At 40.0% G+C, this 18,237-nt stretch overlaps 4 protein-coding genes and 1 non-coding gene across 5 annotated transcripts; 3 read left to right on the top strand and 2 right to left on the bottom strand.

Moving 5' to 3' along the window:
* Positions 1-1,337: 1,337 nt before the first annotated feature.
* On the bottom strand, positions 1,338-5,093 carry arxb (aristaless related homeobox b). The gene is made up of 5 exons (XM_027000140.3): positions 4,801-5,093; positions 4,088-4,589; positions 3,380-3,425; positions 2,237-2,532; positions 1,338-1,958 (listed from the first exon to the last, which is right to left on the bottom strand). Exons 1-5 carry the CDS (start codon positions 5,000-5,002, stop codon positions 1,709-1,711), a joined length of 1,296 nt encoding a protein of 431 aa, XP_026855941.2. The 5' UTR covers positions 5,003-5,093; the 3' UTR covers positions 1,338-1,708.
* An 859-nt stretch (positions 5,094-5,952) lies between these two features.
* Positions 5,953-7,998, top strand: spag16 (sperm associated antigen 16). The gene has a single exon (XM_027000151.3). The coding sequence runs from the start codon at positions 6,051-6,053 to the stop codon at positions 7,857-7,859; it is 1,809 nt and encodes a 602-aa protein (XP_026855952.2). The 5' UTR covers positions 5,953-6,050; the 3' UTR covers positions 7,860-7,998.
* Positions 7,999-8,275: 277 nt separating this feature from the next.
* ccdc82 (coiled-coil domain containing 82) lies at positions 8,276-12,588 on the top strand. Its single transcript, XM_027000152.3, has 7 exons — positions 8,276-9,159; positions 9,253-9,493; positions 9,666-9,758; positions 9,891-10,015; positions 10,550-10,720; positions 11,725-11,934; positions 12,049-12,588. The coding sequence occupies exons 1-7, from the start codon at positions 8,614-8,616 to the stop codon at positions 12,112-12,114; spliced, it is 1,452 nt and encodes a 483-aa protein (XP_026855953.2). The 5' UTR covers positions 8,276-8,613; the 3' UTR covers positions 12,115-12,588.
* A 256-nt stretch (positions 12,589-12,844) lies between these two features.
* Positions 12,845-14,784, bottom strand: pomp (proteasome maturation protein). Its single transcript, XM_027000137.3, has 6 exons — positions 14,660-14,784; positions 14,025-14,125; positions 13,881-13,941; positions 13,547-13,648; positions 13,232-13,325; positions 12,845-13,010 (listed from the first exon to the last, which is right to left on the bottom strand). The coding sequence occupies exons 1-6, from the start codon at positions 14,660-14,662 to the stop codon at positions 12,943-12,945; spliced, it is 429 nt and encodes a 142-aa protein (XP_026855938.1). The 5' UTR covers positions 14,663-14,784; the 3' UTR covers positions 12,845-12,942.
* A 171-nt stretch (positions 14,785-14,955) lies between these two features.
* On the top strand, positions 14,956-15,027 carry trnac-gca (transfer RNA cysteine (anticodon GCA)). The gene has a single exon. It is a non-coding gene; the product is annotated as a tRNA-Cys (tRNA).
* Positions 15,028-18,237: the final 3,210 nt, after the last annotated feature.

Below are 18,237 nucleotides of genomic sequence, written 5' to 3'. Positions count from 1 at the left end.
TTTCAGGCGTGATGTTATCGCATCTTGCATGTCTTTAATTTCTACCAACCTATGTGAAACAAAGAGAATGTTGTCCCAAATAATAGGAATCTCCACAGCATGATGAAAGAAAACATTTGCCTTCTTCGATGTCACTTCATTAAAGCTGGCCTTAGATGCGGAGACCAGCACTGGCCTCAGTGTTCCTCAGTTCATCTAAACATCCCTATTACTCTTTTATTCAGCCGTTAAACTCTTTTGTCCTCATTGTGTTAGGAGCCTTAAACAGGAGACACCTGCACTTTGGGAAGAAGCAGTAATGCCTCCACTCCCCACCATAAGTCATCAGCTCTTTTTGGGCTCACAATATCCTGCAGCTGAAAATGTCCATTTCCACTGATCAGCTTTAGGACTGAGTTGAACACCCAAATAGATTAGTTTGATTCATTTGATTATGTTAAGCCTTGCACCTTTTCACGTGCCCTGCACTGAATAGCCTGGTGGACAAAACATTGTGTAAGACCTCTTTTGAAAGGGAATTAGTATTTATCAGTTCCGGTTATTCATTGCATTGTAGATTGGCTCGGTGTAAGAGAACATAGTTACTAATAGGACCTTGCTTCATTGACAAAGTGCTTCACTTGTTTGTTTGAATGGAAGTCTATGAGATGACAAATCACTTGATACACCGAGCTAATTGGATGATGACTTAAGTGTGGAGGAATTAAGCTGGTTGGAAGAAGTCCAGGCTTCCAAGCGAGGACCATTCATCCCTATGAGCCCTGTTTGAAAGGGGCATAGCAAAGCCGGAGACGGAGAATGAAATAAGCTCCTTAATGTGCGTGAATAGTGGCGAAACAAATTTAGGTTGCATGCATGCGAGTGGAGGAACCAAGGCTCAAAGTCCTGCTGTTCTCTAGCCAGATAACACCATCCCCATTATGCTCTGCATCAAAGTGTTACCTAAAAGGCTTGAATACGATGTCCTGCAGCAGGTTACAGTGCTTCACGGATACATATTTTTCACTGATCTCTTGTACATGATTCAGGGGGAATCTGAACAAGAACTGCAACTGCAGACCACTGCCTTTCACAAACAATACATGAAACATGCTTCTGCACCTGCCACCTTAATTATTAAAGGAAATGTTTAAGCTGTTTTAAGTTAATCTCTTTGGCTAAAATTACAACTATGCAGCAGTGTGGAACTACGCCCATAAAGTAGAACTCGGACCAATCCCACCCATTTGTTTTTTCCTCCATTTCAAGGTGCAACAAAATCAGGTGACATCATATTTATAGTCATCCCATCTCCCTGTTTTTAAACTTTCTTTTAGCAACAGCTTCAAAGACAGCACGATGCTTAACCTCGAGGGCTTTATTTTCCTTTTTGCCTATCACATCACATTGCTGGCTCAGAAGTTTAATAAAACACATAGAAAACTTTTTCAGAACACAAGAAGACCATCCATTAAAGTGTATCCTACCTATATTCTGTCTATCAATACAATAAATGCGATCTTTTAGTAGACTGTAAGATATATGGGACTTTGTTGGGAGACCAGTTTTTATGCAGCAGAACCTTTGGCATTGCATCCGTCCAGGAAAGCCGCCGTGAAGCTTCAGTAGTCGGGCTTGGTATTAGGGCTCAGTTCTTCACACGCTGGGCTCCCAGAGGTACGCTCCATGCTGTAGTGCAGTTTGACTTTGGCGCCTTTAGGGGGAGACCTTAGGGCATTTTCCCCGTAACATCACAAACTGGGATGTGGATCTGGCGGAGTTGAGCCGAGTGCTCCCTGGCTCGGAGCCGCAGGGCTGCGATGCTGGACGCTCTGCGGTCCACGGGTGGAGAGGTGGTGGCCGGGATGGAGGAAGAAGGGGGAGGGGGATCGGGTGCATTAGGGGGGGACTGTAGCGGTGCCTCTGCAGGGGGCAGAGGTAGTCTCTGCAGCACCAGGGGAGCCATGCTGCTGAAGAGTCTGAGATGGAAGAGAAGTGTTGTTCGTCACAATGGGAGGTCATAAAAAGGCCTTCATGGTAACATACGGTTTGGGGGGAAATACGAAACAACAACTTGAAGAGCCATTGCAAATTAAAACACTGTCTCTTTAACAAGGCATGAACCCCTTGCACTATAAGTACCAGTGGGAGCTTTCATTCCTTCCTGTCGTAACTACATGCCATTTCAAATTAGTTCAGTGCAATTATGGAATAATTTACAGCAATAATGGTGCTATAAAACTTAGGTAAGTCTCACCTTCCAAAGGGCGGTCCAATGAAGGCCGGGTGCCTGAACATGGCTGCCCCGAGCAGAGAGCTGATTCTGTGGGGGGGCGCAACACTTGGGAGAGCCTGGCTTAGTCCATGGAAGGAGGCTGGCCAGGTTGACTCAAGGGCTGGGTGTGGGCTGGTGGTGAATGGACTCCCACCTAAATAATGGCACAAGGGCTGGCCTGTGGTGAGGGGTCCAGGGAAGTGGAGGCCCAGAGGATGGGCCTGAATCCCAGCCTTCTCTCTTTTTCTCCATTTTGCACGTCGGTTCTGGAACCAGACCTGTGGGAAATGGCATTTTTTTTCAATAAATAATATTTCTTGTCAAATAAGAAAAGAGATTATTATAAAATACTCAAACAGAAATACCGAATCCCTAAACTGATTACAATTGAAATGATTCAAGTTGATTGGAACTGAACGAATTAGGGGACGGCAGTGTAACACATGTATGTAATGACAATGTGCGCGTATATATTTGTGCAATAGTTTTGTCTGTAGTTAAAATGCCTGTGATTGGTAATGCAAAAAGTAAGTGTGTGTAAGTGTGTGTGTGTGTGTGTGTGTGTGTGTGTGTGTGTGTGTGTGTGTGTGTGTGTGAAGGATAGTGGGAAACTTCCGTTCTACGAAATCTACCTGACACTAGTAATAAACTAAAATATTGAATATATAAGACTTTGCCGCCTCTTATCCACAGCGGAATCACAATTGCTTGGTGCCAAGACCTTGTTTCTTTACGAAACTTCTTGTTTCTTTACAAAATTCCAATTGTTAACTCTATAACTGTATTCTATTAATTTGCAAATTCAATTTGACCTAATTCAAATATTTTACTATACAGTAACATAGCCTACAATAATTTAAAACAAAACGAGAAACAATAAATAAATCAAATAAATCTTGCACATAGATCTAGAGTATATGTGACGTTCAATAAGTCATGTAGCATATCTAAAGTAAACTACGCTTGTTTGATTAAACCAGGCCTAACTTAAAATCAGACTGTATGACAGCTGTAATTTCTTTTAAATGGATTTATTACATTTTTCTGGGATATTTTGACAGTGAAATTCCATAACTTTATTGTAGAAATATTCCTATTACTAAAAAAAGATGGATAATTACTTACTTGCACACGCGCCTCTGTAAGATCTAGTCGCATTGCTAATTCCTCTCTGAATAGCATTGAGGAAAAAGGAAAAAAGAATACAAATGTATAAACTGGTGAACCTCTTACACGTGAACGATTTACAGTTATTTAGGCCTAAAATATTCGGACATATTAATGTATCGTTTCCGTTAGAATTTTAAATATTTTACTATATTATTCCTTTATGCAGCATATGAATCTGAACATTGTGTAACCCATTAATTAGTATATAGTTTGATTTTGTGAACATAACAGTAAACAGCTCGGTCCTACCGTAGCTAAAGTTACAACATTTTAAAAACATATTCCATTAAATTGAACTAACTTCAGTGAAATAGTAATTTGATATCCATGGCTTTATACAATGTTTATAATTCTCTCCATTTTCGTTATTGTTAGTTTATTAAATGCAAAAGTAAATCATGAAACTGAGGAAATCACGAAGTACACAAATAGATCTGTTGATATTTAAGCTTGTTTTGTTTCCATATATTCAAATCAAGATTAGTTGTCAATTACAATTATTTGAGCATTGTGCATTAAGAGAGGTTTATTTAATACATTTGTGATGTTTCGTATCGTTTCATAGGTTAAAGGGAGCCGAGTATTACCAGATCACTCTGCCGGCAGGAATGAATAGGCCCATGCATATACAAATATTCAGTGCGTCAGCTACTGCAGGCCTACCTTGTGAACACGTCAGGGTAATGTGTCTTTTGAAACGCCCTTTCCAACTCCTCTAGCTGGTAACTTGTGAATGTAGTCCTGTATCTCCTTTGTTTCCGTTTTAATGTCCCATCCTCTGCATCACTGCCTGCTGACAAACAAACGCTGTCCTCGCTGTCCCTTAAGTTTACATTTTCGTCTTTCAACCCCTCTTCGTGTCCAGGAGATAGACTTGTCTGTCGACAGGCTCTGCCTTTATTTGTCTCAGCTTCGTCCGGCTTGTGGTTAGAAGTGTTATTCTTGAAAGAACTGAGCAGCGTATTTTCCCGGTAGGATTTGTTTCGGCTGATGCTGACCTGTGGCGCTTGTGTGATTTTCAGTTTCTCATACGTACTCTCCACAAGCCTCTCTCCTGTTGCGTCTTCGTCTTCATGAATATTTTTATTTAATGGACTAAACGGGCGGCACATTTTGGGCGACAGGTACATGTCCGCTTGATGTGGTACACACATATCTGGCACAGCTGTACATAGAAACAACGGTTAATGAATGGTAAATACAATTTCAACCTGTTTTAACGCTTTCTACGATTTCAAAGTTAACTTTTTAACTTGAATATGTAAAAATTGGGTCGTAACGTGTGGTATAATTAAGATGTCATTAAGATTAAGATGACATTTTTGGAATTCCATTACTCCGATTATTATTAGTTTAAAAGCACTCCAAATACGCACCTTCGTTTGAATGAATGCACTCCTGTGTTCGAAGCGGTGCTGTCAAACTTTGTATTTCAAGAACTCTGACTTTAAGAGGACTTCTCCTGCCGAGGATACTATCAATGCAATAGGACGATAATAAAGTTGACGATTTGCACTTGCAGGCTGCTTGATCGCGGATATCATCTTCTGCTTGAGAGCTCATGTCGTTGGGGCTCATGGACGGGGGGAATATGCAACCCACTCTATCACGGACTTGTTGCCTGCGCCCCAACCCCCCTGTCACACTGACATTTGTAGGCTACTGATGTTTTAGCTTCCCAGTCCCGACATCTGATTGGACATCCAAAGAAAGGCTCCATGCCATTAGTTCGATTTAAAGACCCGGTCAACATGGATGAGTTCGTCTCACAATAGGTCGGTAATGTAATGCGACAAGCAAATTCTAGTGAAACCGACCAGCCTTCAGGCCTGGTTTTACACCGCAAAAAAGTCGTAGTAAACCTAAGACATTTTAGACACGTTTTCGGATTTCACCACACAGCTGTAATTGTTTTTTCTTAATATAACCAAGAAGGATCACGAAGGCTACGACTCGTTTGCATTTTTTTTAATAAAACATAGTAAATGTCTTTCCGATAGACAAAATATAATTTTTAATTTAATCTTTCATTCATTCATTCATTCAGTCATTCATTCATTCATTCATTCATTCACGCAGTCAGTCAGTCAGTCAGTCCGTCAATCAGTCAGTAAGATAGCCAATAAGCTGGCAGTTCGTGACAGGTTTTAGATTTATTTGGGAAGTTCATATGTCCATTGACAAATTATTGTGATATTACTAGGCTTACGGTGGCTGCGCGCCGCCTGCTGCACAGTTTATGGTAATTACAACCCCGATATGAACACTCATAAAGAACACACAGGTCTTACAAAACCTTTAGGCTAATATACGCTTTTCAAGTGAAAAACATGAATATTTCTTTTTTTTTTTTTAATGAAACCTAGCCTATTCACACAGACACTAACGAAGTCATTTTGTTTAGTCCTATGGTCAATCCGAACGTAGTTTTTTTGTTTGCTTATTTGTTTTAGGTTTTTATTCATTTATTTTTCATTTGAATTTCAGGTGTTGGCTATTATCTGCCAACAACAGGTTAAGTTTTCCATCGGACTAGGACAATCGCGTCGTATCCATTCCCGTGCCCATGGTAACAGTACACAAGCGATAATAAACTAAATAGCACGAGGGACAAGAACGATAAAAAATGGCAACAAATGAGACGGCAGAAGAATCGGTTGATGGGCCATACTACCTAGAAAAAGTATCCATTCCAGAAGACTCTGAAGATGGTTTTGATTATGAGGAGATTACTGTCGAAGAGGAGAGTATAAGCGAAGGAGAAGAGGATTTGGAAGCTGCAGTTAAGGCTTTGCGTGATCGCTTTGATGGCTCGGAATCTGTAATACAGCGACCGTCCTCAGACAAGCAGCCGATAACGGCCATCCCTGAGGTTGTAGATGATTTTCTCCGCAATTTTCTTGCTAAAATGGGAATGCACAGGACATTAGATTGCTTCCAAACAGAATGGTTTGAAATGTTACAAAAAGGGACGCTTAAAACAGAGCAGATTGGATTCATACCTGACGCCTATACGCACAACCAGCTCTTGGATAATGAGCTGAAAAACATTCAAAGAGAGCGAGACAACTATAAGCAGGCGGCATTCCAAGCCGGAGAGACAATTGTGAAACTTCAAAAGGAGCGCGACTTTCATCGTCTGCAACACACGCGCGTCGTCCAAGAGAAAAACAGACTGATCGAGGACATTAAACGGTTGAAGAAACACTATGCATCCTACGAGCCTGCTTTGAGACAACTGAACGAGAAGTACCAGATGGTTCTGAGGCAGAAGATGCTGATCAGTATTGAGAGGGACAGAATATCTGGTCAAGTTCATAACCTGGACAGCACATGTAAAATGCACTCTTCACAAAATGGACAACAGAAGGTCCAGCGTAGTCCAGAGAGAAGTAGAAGACCTGGAGATGATGGGCTAGCTTCTTACGACCCCACCAAAGAGCCAACCAAGAGCATGGCTAATGGACATCCAAAAGACTCTGAGTTCCCAGCCAGCACACGTGTGAATCCCTTACTGCCCCAAATCAAAGCTCTGTCTGCTCAAAGCACCAAAGTCTCTGGCTTCTCCTTGACCAAGGCCTTCAAAGCCCACACCATGGCTGTGAGCTGCCTTGCTCTACATCCCCGAAAGCTGGTCGTGGCCTCGGCCAGTGACGATCAACGCTGGAGGCTTTGGGGAATACCAGAAGGTGAGATGATAATGACAGGAGAGGGTCACACCGACTGGCTGTCCTGCTGTAGCTTCCATCCCAACGGGGGCTGCTTGGCCACCACCGGCGGGGACACCACAGTGAGGATCTGGGACTTTACCAAAGGGTGCTGTGTGCTCACCCTGGAGGGTCACGTGCATGCCACCTGGGGCTGCTCCTTCCACTCTTGTGGCAACTTTGTGGCCTCATGTTCCATGGACAACACGGTCAAAGTGTGGGACCTGAACAGCGAGCGCTGCCGCCACACCCTGCGTGGCCACGTCGACTCGGTCAACAGCGTCATGTTCCTGCCCTTCTCTAACATCCTCCTCACCTGCTCAGCTGACAAGACCCTGTCTCTATGGGACACCCGCGCTGGCCTCTGCGCCCAGACCTTCTACGGCCACAAGAATTCCTGCAACAGCGCAGCCTTCAATGCTGTGGGAGACACCGTCGCTTCCTGTGACTCATATGGTGTGGTGAAGTTATGGGATGTGAGGAATATGTTAACCATGGTGACTATGGATATTGGGCCACATCCCAGCAACCAAGTGGCCTTCAGTCCAAATGGACGGCTGCTGGCAGTTGCTAATAATGATGGCTCAGTGAAACTGGTTGAAGTGGCATCTTTGCATGTGTCCAGTTTGTGTGGACATACCGATGCTGTTCAGAGCGTAATTTTTGACCATAAAGGAGAATACTTATTATCTGCAGCATCTGATGGCAAAATCTCCATCTGGTCATAATATTTTAAATTTGTTACTAGGTGATATCATTTAGCTTTTAGGATACTTATGATTTATTTGTCTGAAATGTCCAATTCACAAAATCATTATTGTTTCATTCAAACAGTAACATTTCTGCCGTTAGTTATATAATAAAAACGTACTGAAAGAGGTTTGCTCTCATGCGTCTTTAGTCTAATTACGTGAGTAGTATATATTCATCTACAGTAGGCCTGTACAATAAATGAAACACTTGTTTATCACATTTACTATTTAAAAGCTGATATTCACCTTTACCAATTATTTCAAAACACTGACAACTACTCTGACGTATTCACGTAACAAGAAAACAAAAGAAGTGCCTGTTCTTCCCACTTCTAGATGGCGCTCATCTAACATATGAGCAGTTCATGCAGGAAACGCGTAGACTGTAAAACCAAAACAGACACACACCCCCAAGAAACGCGGGACATGTGGTTTAATAGCGTAGTTTAAACGTGCGTTTTTGAACTTTGAAAACTGTCAGTATTGTTAGACAGTCAATTCATATAAATTCTTTTCGCTTTCTGATTGAGTCATTTGTTCACGCGTCCACGTACTAGCTAGCTAACCTAGCTAACCTAGCTAGCTAACAGCAAACGAGCTAGCTCGCTAGCGAGTTATGCAAGCATTGAGTGAATGTGTGCTAAAATTTGCGTGTTAGCTAAACTACCTAGCGGCAGGCAGGCCGTTTTCTTCCTGGTAACTAGTTTAATCACATCGTCCCTCTGCAAAAATGATGAAAAGCGTGGGCAAGCTCTTTGGATTACGACGGAAATGTGCTCCGCCAAAGTCCCGCATTGACAAGAAAAAGACGCGAGTGAATATGATCGACCAACTTCTCGATGACAGCGATGAAGGATCATACGCCAGCACAACTAGTGTTAGTTCAGAAAGCGAGTACCGGGAGTCTGACGATGGATCTTACAGCTCTGACAGCTCCTATCGACCTAAACGCGAAAGCGATGGAGATAACAGTACCGAGACAGATGAAAATTGCGCCGCGCCTCGCAGGCAGCGCAAGAGGTCTACGAGCGTAAGAGCCCTGGAGGACGACTCGAGTGGTTCGTCCGAGAGCGACGTCGGGGCCGAGCCTCGCAGAAAAGCTTTACAGAGAAAACGCCTGAAGCTTCCAGATTCCGAGGACGAGGCAATTAAGGAGAAGAAAAAAGAAGCAGAGGTTAAAGAAGCTGCTGCGAAGAGGAGGGAGCGAAACAAGAAGCTAATGGAACTGTCAAAGAAGAGAACGTCAGTTACCCCGCGACGCAGGCGCAGAACTTTGGTAAGACAGCTGAGATATTCCTGTCACACACGTCTTGGTTTCACTTGCTTACACTTCGCAAATCTTGGAAAAATCTCACTATTTCCCACTTAGGGTTCAGAAGAGGAGGAAGGTGAGGAGGATAAAGGAAAAGATGAGGGCAAAGCAGAGGATTCGGGAGAGAGCTCCAGTGAAGAGGATACCAAGCCTTTGATGGACAGCAGTGAAGAAGAAAAGCAGGAAGACAGTGACAGCTTGAAGGACTTCATCGTAGATGAACAGAAAGGGGAGGCGGAAGAGGATGAAGCAGAGAAAACAAAGGACAAAGACTTTCTCTCTCATCTTCCACGCCAGTGTAAGTATTCTGTTTGAGTATAACTGCTGTAGCTGTGGACAGAGAAAACGTCTCCCATTACTTCTGTGTTTGACTTACGTTTTGCTTCTAGCGTAAATCAGTAGTTTTTTTGCCTGTAATCTGGATGTAAAATAAACTGACCTAACAGCTCTTTGAACCTTCTCCTTCATAGTCATTACTGGATCTCAGTTGACCCACTTTCAGGTGGTGGTCAAAGCACTGCTGATCAATGTGCTGGACGCATCCTTCCTCAAGTCACTTTATGGTATTTTTTTTTTCTGCTTTGTCTGGTTTTCCTGGTGAAAATTGATGTCTGCACCTGGCCTTTATTGATGATTGAGTCATATGGTTTGGTTGGTTGTGGATTCGTCAGTTGACTTTCCACTTACAACTGCAGATGGAGAGCGGACGAAGCGCTACGCACAAGAGATGAAATCATCGCTGCACCACTTTGACGAGCGACTGGTGCTCCCGCGCTTGGAAAACCTGAAGCAGAGGAGTCGCTGGAAGGACCGCTACAAAGTGAGATGCAGCCCTACAGCAAGCACCAATATGGTGTCACGACCGCACTGCATAGCTGAGAGCTGCTCTGGGATAAAAATGTTCCCATGTCCACATACCCTAAAACAATCCCCACTCCATCTCCACCCTATTTCTGCATGCCCTAACACTGTCTACAACCCATTACAAAATGCATTACACCATCCCCACTGCCGTAGTCACTGGTACTTCATAGACATGAAGTATGTTGGTGTTATTCACCATTTTACAGCATGGACTACCACACCACCAGATGTTGCTGGACTGAGAACAAATAATGACACACAGGCCCAGCAAGATCTATAATCCACATGGTGTACATATATAGGCCTGCTCGTTTGAGGAAAATTTTATTATCATTCCAATACTGTTACCAGGATTTTGTTTTTCCATATCTACGGACACTGGAGAACTGCACGGTATTACCACTGTTGGACAAATGTGTGCAAGTCTCTAGTGCATGGTGTATGTAGTAAAGGGTGGACCCTTTCTAAATTGTGGCTTGCTCTTGATAAGGAACGCGTGGAGTGCTACCCCAAAGTGCGGATTACCATGGTGAACATCCGCACGAAGGGCTGCGAGGCCTGCGAGCTCCACAGAAACGGCCGCTTCAGCGTGCATCTCTCTGGACAGCTGTATCACAGCGACACCCTGCAGGAGGACCATTTCATGCCCGATGACTCACAGGTGACACCCATCGCACTGCTTCCTATTTTAATGACTAAATGCGGTAGGTCTTTTATATCGGTGTCTACAACTTGCCAAACCTTAGCACACCATTGTTGTGATCCAGCACAACTGGGTAAAATTTATTTAAGCTAAAGATGATGAACAGCACAGTGCTTTATAAATAGGGTTTGATTACTGCTTAAATACTGGTTTTACGAAATGTTATGCAATTTTTTTTACATACCCCAAATGTATCTGATCAGCCCAGCCATATGTATTGTTTTAACATTTATTAGTTTTGCACTGAAGGCAAATGTAGCTAGCATGTATTACAAGCCATTTCACACACAAATTCTTTTTTCCATTATATGACCAAATCTTCATATTTGCTTCAAATGACATTAAGCATGTGACTTCATTATAAATACATTATTTTGTAAAATGGCACAGATGGTTTGCATTTACAAATTTACATTCAAAGTAGAACTAGAACTATTTTCTCACTTGGATTTCCAGTGCAGCTTCACCTTTAAAGGAAGAAAGTGATTCTGTTTGTCCAAAATGGCGGCACCCCTAACATTATAGTATTCAGTTATACAGTGAAGTTTGGTTCATGTTTATAGATTACAGTGAAACATAGAGTCTGACACCACATCAGCAAGTCTGTGTGTCATTAATGAAGGACTGAATGCAGACTGAGACAAGTGTGTGAAAATGTGAGCATGTAAATACAGTAAAGATTGTGGGTAAAATGGTTAACCTTGTAGCTCCAGTGCAAAACTAATAAACAAAGCATTGGACACCAAACAGGTCTCAGCTGATTGGCCAGATTTGGGGTAAGTGGAACATTTCATCAGACAGTTCCTTCAATGTTACACATTTTTGAAAATTCAGTGTTCTTGTTCCTGAATACTTTATTGTAGCTTTAATACAACAATAACATTTTTACAGAAAATATGGTGTTACTTTGGTAGAAAGAACACTGATACTGAACACCCTTCTGTGTCTTAATTACAAATTAGAGTTTCCTTGTGGGCTCAGTGTGCGCCAGCCGTACTGAGGTGTACCACGCACTGAAGCATTTCAAGTACCATCTGTCTGAGCGCTGCCGCTCTGCACTGGAGGCTCAGAAAGGGGTAGAGGAGCAGGAGGGCGGAGACGAAGACGAGCCAGTAAAGGACATAGTTAACAAGGTGTTCAACAAACTGCAGGAGGGAGGCTGGATTACTGAGGTCTGTAGTTTGTCCAATGTTCATATATATTTCATGTGCAGACTACAGAAAGTGTTTTTCATTTGCTTGTTGATCCTGCAATACTAATTTTTCTATTTGTTTATTTTTGTAAAGCAATATGAGGAGTTTCAGGAGCACCTCAATGCTGCGGATTTCTTCCAAGAGGAAAAGCTTGACTAAGGAAATTAACTCTTATGTAAATACTTTTACATATAGTCACAAATCGTTTTGAGCTTTACATTAAAATTCAGTGTATTTCATTGAATGGCATATTACATATTAAAGGTTAGTGTTTGATTTACATAGCATAATTTTTCAATTAACGCATTTTACTTTTACAGGATTTATATATATTGACATCAGAGTTAAATTTGAGAATGTATAATGATCCATCCTAATTCTAAATCTTTTCAGGATGAGGTGTATCTTTAATATTTACATTTATGTACGTATAATATATACCGTATATAACCTGAGTAATTGTAAAAGTGTTTTACTACATTTACATTTTGTTAATTTTATGTACATACCATTTTATTTTAAGCATGTTTGTGAGTTTATAAAGTTTATGTATCACTCATAAAAATCAGAATATCAAAACTTGTCATTTGAAGGAGGGAAAAAGACCCTTTTCAATAAACTGAGGAGATTACATTTGTGCTGCTCCTTGTTTTCATGTAAAAGCCTGCATTCTGTGAACTGGGTTTTGTTTTATTTTTTCTGAGCTGACACTGACACTTTGGTATGATAGTTCATCTGGTTTGCATGTTACTAATATGTATTAACTTTTGAGAATTTATCTGTTGTACTTCATCTAGGTCTGTGTTTCAGTAATTACAAAAAAAACTATTGATTCAACCTTTCAAAAAACAATTTGTAATGATGAGTGCAGAATATATACTGAGTCATATTAAACATTTATATTTTTATTAGAAACACATTAGCCAAGCTCAGTTCAGAATCTAAAGGGAAAAGATGAAACCACTTAGTGATACAAAACCAATGGGATCAAAGCAGACCAAGTTTGTACTCCGTCATGATGTGTGGCTCTCCCGTCACCTCACACTGTGCAGTATCTGGAACAAAAACAAAACACATATTACAGATGACCTTGAAGTCAGAGATGTGATAGCTTGTTCTTCTAGTGCATTCAAGAATAGCTTTCCAAAACACCATTTACAATATTGCTATTCCCATCTCATTCTGAGATCACAACATAATAGCATTTTCTGTTACATGACAAACAGCTGATTCGTTCTCTAGACAATAAGAAATAAGTGGGATCAACTTCTTTTACCATTAAGGATGTCCTCAAAGCCAATGCTCTCATCGGTGCCTTTAAGTGTATCTAGGGCCAGGTTTGAACTTGGCAGAAATGGCAAACGTTGAATCTACAGAAAACAAAAATTAAAATCATGACACGCAACACAAAAACATTCCTCACTTACCCATTTCCCCTTTAGGTGATGACTGCAGAATCATTACTTACAGTGTAGTAAATTCTGGTTGACATGACGCATGCTATACAGGGCCAGTTTTCAGTTTTAAGAAAAACATTTAAAATGTGTTCCACATGATGATGGCATTAAGTGCAAACTGAACACATTCTCACTTGTTTGGCAGCTCTGTACTCCATTTGAAGCTTCAGTGGAGCATGGAGTCCTTGAATGTTCCTTAGTGTGGAAAAGTTCATTTTGTCCTGGTTAAGTTGGAACTATGAGTAGAAACCACAAAGCCAGCATTTAGACGTGAGATGGTAAATTATCTTCACAAAAACATGTTATGCGAGTCTATTTAAAGAGACATTTTTAATACAAAGAGCAAAAAGACCCATATTTAGTTTTAATAAATATACCTAATTTCACAATATTATGACTTCTCTCATTCCTAATCCAGAAAGTGGGGACACTGGGGGCTTGTTTTGCCCAAAAAGAAATTATACTCACATTTTTCTCAGAGAGCTCCAATGGATGACTGGGGAGAAGCTCATTTTTAACGCTTGAGAACCTGAAGTCACAAAATTACTCGTGAGTACAAGAAGAGACATGAACTCTGATTTGTTAAACAAAGCTGTCTAATCTAATCCTCACCCCATACGCAGTGTGTCTTGTATACCATAAGGTCCTGCCTGCGGGCAAAGACCTGCCACTGGGACACTGTCCTTCAGTTGTGAGCGGAGACCACGAGTGTTCTGCAAAAACAATATGCCTATCGTTTAAAAACGACGCCGAAACCAAAAACTAAACGAATAAGAGAAAGATCAAAACAATTTAAGAACAATCCATTTACAACTCTAGTTAACTACAATTCCGAAGTCCTATTTGAGCGTGTTGCAAAACAGAAAGTGCATAACTGTACCAAGAGAATGACGCATCACATATCGCTAACTAAAATTAACAGATTAAAGCATATTAAATTAAAGCATATTAAATAGCCTATAGTATATAGAGAGAGACCGATTTTATTTTGCGAAACACCAGTTAGTTGCCCTTTGATAATCTAGGTAACTTGTAAAGCCAAAACAAAAATGTTTTCGTTAACTAGCTAGCTGACTAACCGCCACCTAGTTAGCTAGCTAGCTACACAAACTAGACCAACATCTCATTAGCATTAACGCTACGAGCTACACTAAACACAAAACGGACTAAAATGTACAGTCTGGACATATAATACGAAAACCTAAGTGATGACAAATGAAAAACATTAATATTCGACTCTACGTTACCATTTTAAGCACAGTGTCTTCTAAGAGTCCCTATGTTTTAGCTAGCTAGGGTAGCAAAGAAGTGTTTCCTGTTCAACTCCGGAACCGCTTGTTATTGTGTTTCTAGTAACCAACGTCATATCTGGTTACACTACGAATATTTTCAGACTCAAAAGTTAATACAAGCATTATTATTTACCGACCTGCGAAATAAAAACAAATGTCTGTCCTAGCAAAAGCACAAATTATACATAAAACATTCTTTCATAAACATTAAGTAAGACTTAAGAATGGAACTATGAGAGCTTTATACAAGTGGGGGTATAGCTCAGTGGTAGAGCATTTGACTGCAGATCAAGAGGTCCCCGGTTCAAATCCGGGTGCCCCCTCTTTTCCATTAGTTTATAGCCTCTTTTTTTTGTAATCAAATGACTTGTATATACAAATTATAAAGTACACAAACCCCACTAATCTCCCAGGAATACAGGCAGAAGCACCACAGTGTGTACTCTCGGTATTTTAGTGGAGTTTAAAAACCATTCTGTTTTAATATGATAAATATGATAAATTCTCTCACCTGTCCATGGGATGGTGTTATTAACACGATTCCATTTAAATCTTCAGTGCAAGTTATCATTTATGCAACAAATACCACAATTTATTTAACCAGAATATTTTTTGCAGGATGGTGTAGGCAGGAACTGTGTAATATCATTAATATTTTCCTACTTTTAGGACATTTCCTTAGTAGTTATGTAAGGAATTGTCAAAGTGTATAATTAAAAATGCCTATCATTTATACATTGCAACATGAAATGAGAACCATTGGTTAGTCTGTGTTCTATGCTAAATATTCACTGTTGTGTAAAGATGGTTTAAAATTAAATTATAAATGAACATTCTACCATCAGTGAATCTTTGCTGTTCTTCGTTAACAATTGCGTTGATGTTATTATTGCATTTAATGTTGTGTAATGTGTTTTATGTTGATGTTCTAGTAACTACACTTTTTCCCACACATTTATTTTATGTGTCTCATCACACATTTTACATCATCCACTCAAAGGAAGTCTGTTGTGACAAAGACATCTTCTGTGGAGATCACCTTTACAAAACCAGCATTATACACTAGAACAAACCCTCCAAAAATAAATTATTATTATTATTATTATTATTATTATTATTATTATTATTATTATTATTACATTGTCCTAAATACGTAGACTTGATTTGAGCTTTTAATACATGTTATTTTAGTTGTAATTAATGTGTTTATGTGTTTATTTTTATTTATAAAACATAAAATGTCATGTTTTCATGTAAGTTAGGTCAGCCTAAATGTTAGTGAATTTTCTTTGGACATTGAAGTATGCTATGTTATAAAATATCTTTTAGTATTTAATAATATTTTGTTAATACTAATTCAAATTCATATTATCCCATAAGAACCTGTACCCAGTTAACATTAAAGGAAAAATGATGGGAGATTTAAAACAGACCAAATGGACCACATGGAGCACATTTCTGAATTTTATATATTTATTTATTTTTGTGTGTGTGTGTGTGTGTGTGTGTGTGTGTGTGTGTGTGTGTGTGTGTGTGTGTGTGTGTGTGTGTAATTCTACCCCCTAGTGTTAAAGACCCGTAATGTCTCATTTTTGCTTAATATGCCTCGTTTTTTGCTTAATAATGCAGATTCGCCTTTTTATTAGCATTAGCAACACTGCTGGTTAAACATGGAAACAAATTATTTTTCAGGTGTGAAAAAATGTGCAAACTATATAAAAAATACGTAAAACCACCTTCAACAAGCTGTAGAATATGTACATAGTGCAAAAACTGTTGAGAATTAAAGGGGTTGAAGGGAAGCAAAACTTTTGTATTATCAGAACCATGCTCAAACCATCATTACATCCTTTATTACTTCCCTCAGTGAAGATGCACATTACGTTTCGCCCCAGAGGATGGTGGCCACATTGACTTTGTAGACTTTACAGTGATCACACTTGTCACATTTCACAGGTCAGTGTGCAACCTAGTTGGTGCAAATATCATCTGGAACTTCAACATAGACTCTCTTGTGTGGTAGCGATGGAGTGGGATTAAGTGATGGGTGACCCGTTTGTGTATGCACAATAATCAGGCTGGTGGCAACCTCTGCCTGGAAGCTCCTTTGTTTACAGTAGGATGAAATCAGGGTAACTGGTTGTTGTACCCATTGACAGTGATAAAGTTTTCCTCTTTTTTCCCTGTGGCATCAACAGGTTCTCTGTCTCTCTTGGCAAGACTTTCTCATTTTTGAGCTGACAACCAGCCAAGTGACTACGATGTGTTCCAACAAAGTAAATCTGTCACTGAACAAGCTTGAACATCAGTGGTGCTGAGGGAAAAATGATAAGCAAACAATTTGTAGTTTTGGCTTGATGGCAGTGATTCACACAGCTTGTGCTGGCTAGGATGCATTTTATGAGTAGATGACAAAGCACGTTTGTAAGTTGCGTGTTTTTTTTTTTTTTATGATGATGATGATAGATTTTTTAAGTCCACACATGATTCTGAAATATAAAAGAAAATACATAAGAAAAAAAAGATTGATTTGCTTAACTATAGGACCACACGACTTTCACATGATCTCTATGACTATGCCTATGAAAATGCATCTACAACCAAGCAGGTCAGTTCCGAAGCTGAGCGGTCTCTCGTTAGCACTACAGTGCTGGGTGCTTGGGTGTGATCACTGTGCTGTTTACTGTGTTCCTATATAGGAAACAGGTGCCTAAAATCAAGGTAATACAAAGAAAGAGTTGGAAACATTAATACAAATACCTTATGGTTGAGAATTACTGGCAGTAAAGATGAGATTAAACAAAACTGTGATATTTCACCCTTAGCAACATATTATTGACTATATATACAGTGAATGTCTCTGTCTGATTGACAGTTCTGATGGGTGTTGGTAGTGATGGGTAAAATATACCGTAGGGAGAGAATAAACCATGAAGGGTCCACAAACCTAAGACTTGTTTTAAATAAACACAGTTATTTCAGGCACAATTTTACTTAGTTTTTTATAGTTCTTAGTGAACTTTTATTTCAAACATTAGCTTTGTCACATTATTTTTAAAAACGTAGTTTTTTACTTTTCAACTTCCCATTTTACCAAACTGGAAGTTGACACTTCAAAAAAGGTTTCTTTTCTAGCTATCAGGTGAACTGATCTCTTACAGATAACACAAGAACACTGTGAAAGGGTTGAGAGCATTGTTCACCACTGGCGTGTGAGCTGCTTGTATGAGCATTGCTGAGGGGACATTTGTGTAACAGGCCATTCTCAACATGGCAGCTGTGGGTGTATCAGGTACACTAGCAGTTTATGTTTGTTTGTATTTACAAGTCAGCATGGACTGAGAGTGGCATGCCCCACAAATCTGTGCATTGTGAATGTTCATGTACTATATACATGGCAGAAAGTGCATTATGTGTCATCCTGTTTTACTTAATGGAAAGTTCTCCAAAGCAATGTGTCATTTATTATTTAATTTGATTTTACTTATATCTTATGGAATCTGGAAGCAATTCCATCAAACATGCATGTAAAG

The sequence above is a fragment of the Electrophorus electricus genome, chromosome 8, assembly GCF_041902795.1.
Source record: "Electrophorus electricus isolate QZ-2024a chromosome 8, ASM4190279v1, whole genome shotgun sequence".
Taxonomy (NCBI): Eukaryota; Metazoa; Chordata; class Actinopteri; order Gymnotiformes; family Gymnotidae; genus Electrophorus; species Electrophorus electricus.
The sequence above is the reverse complement of the archived record's forward strand: the minus strand, read 5'-3'. Positions and strand labels throughout refer to the sequence as shown.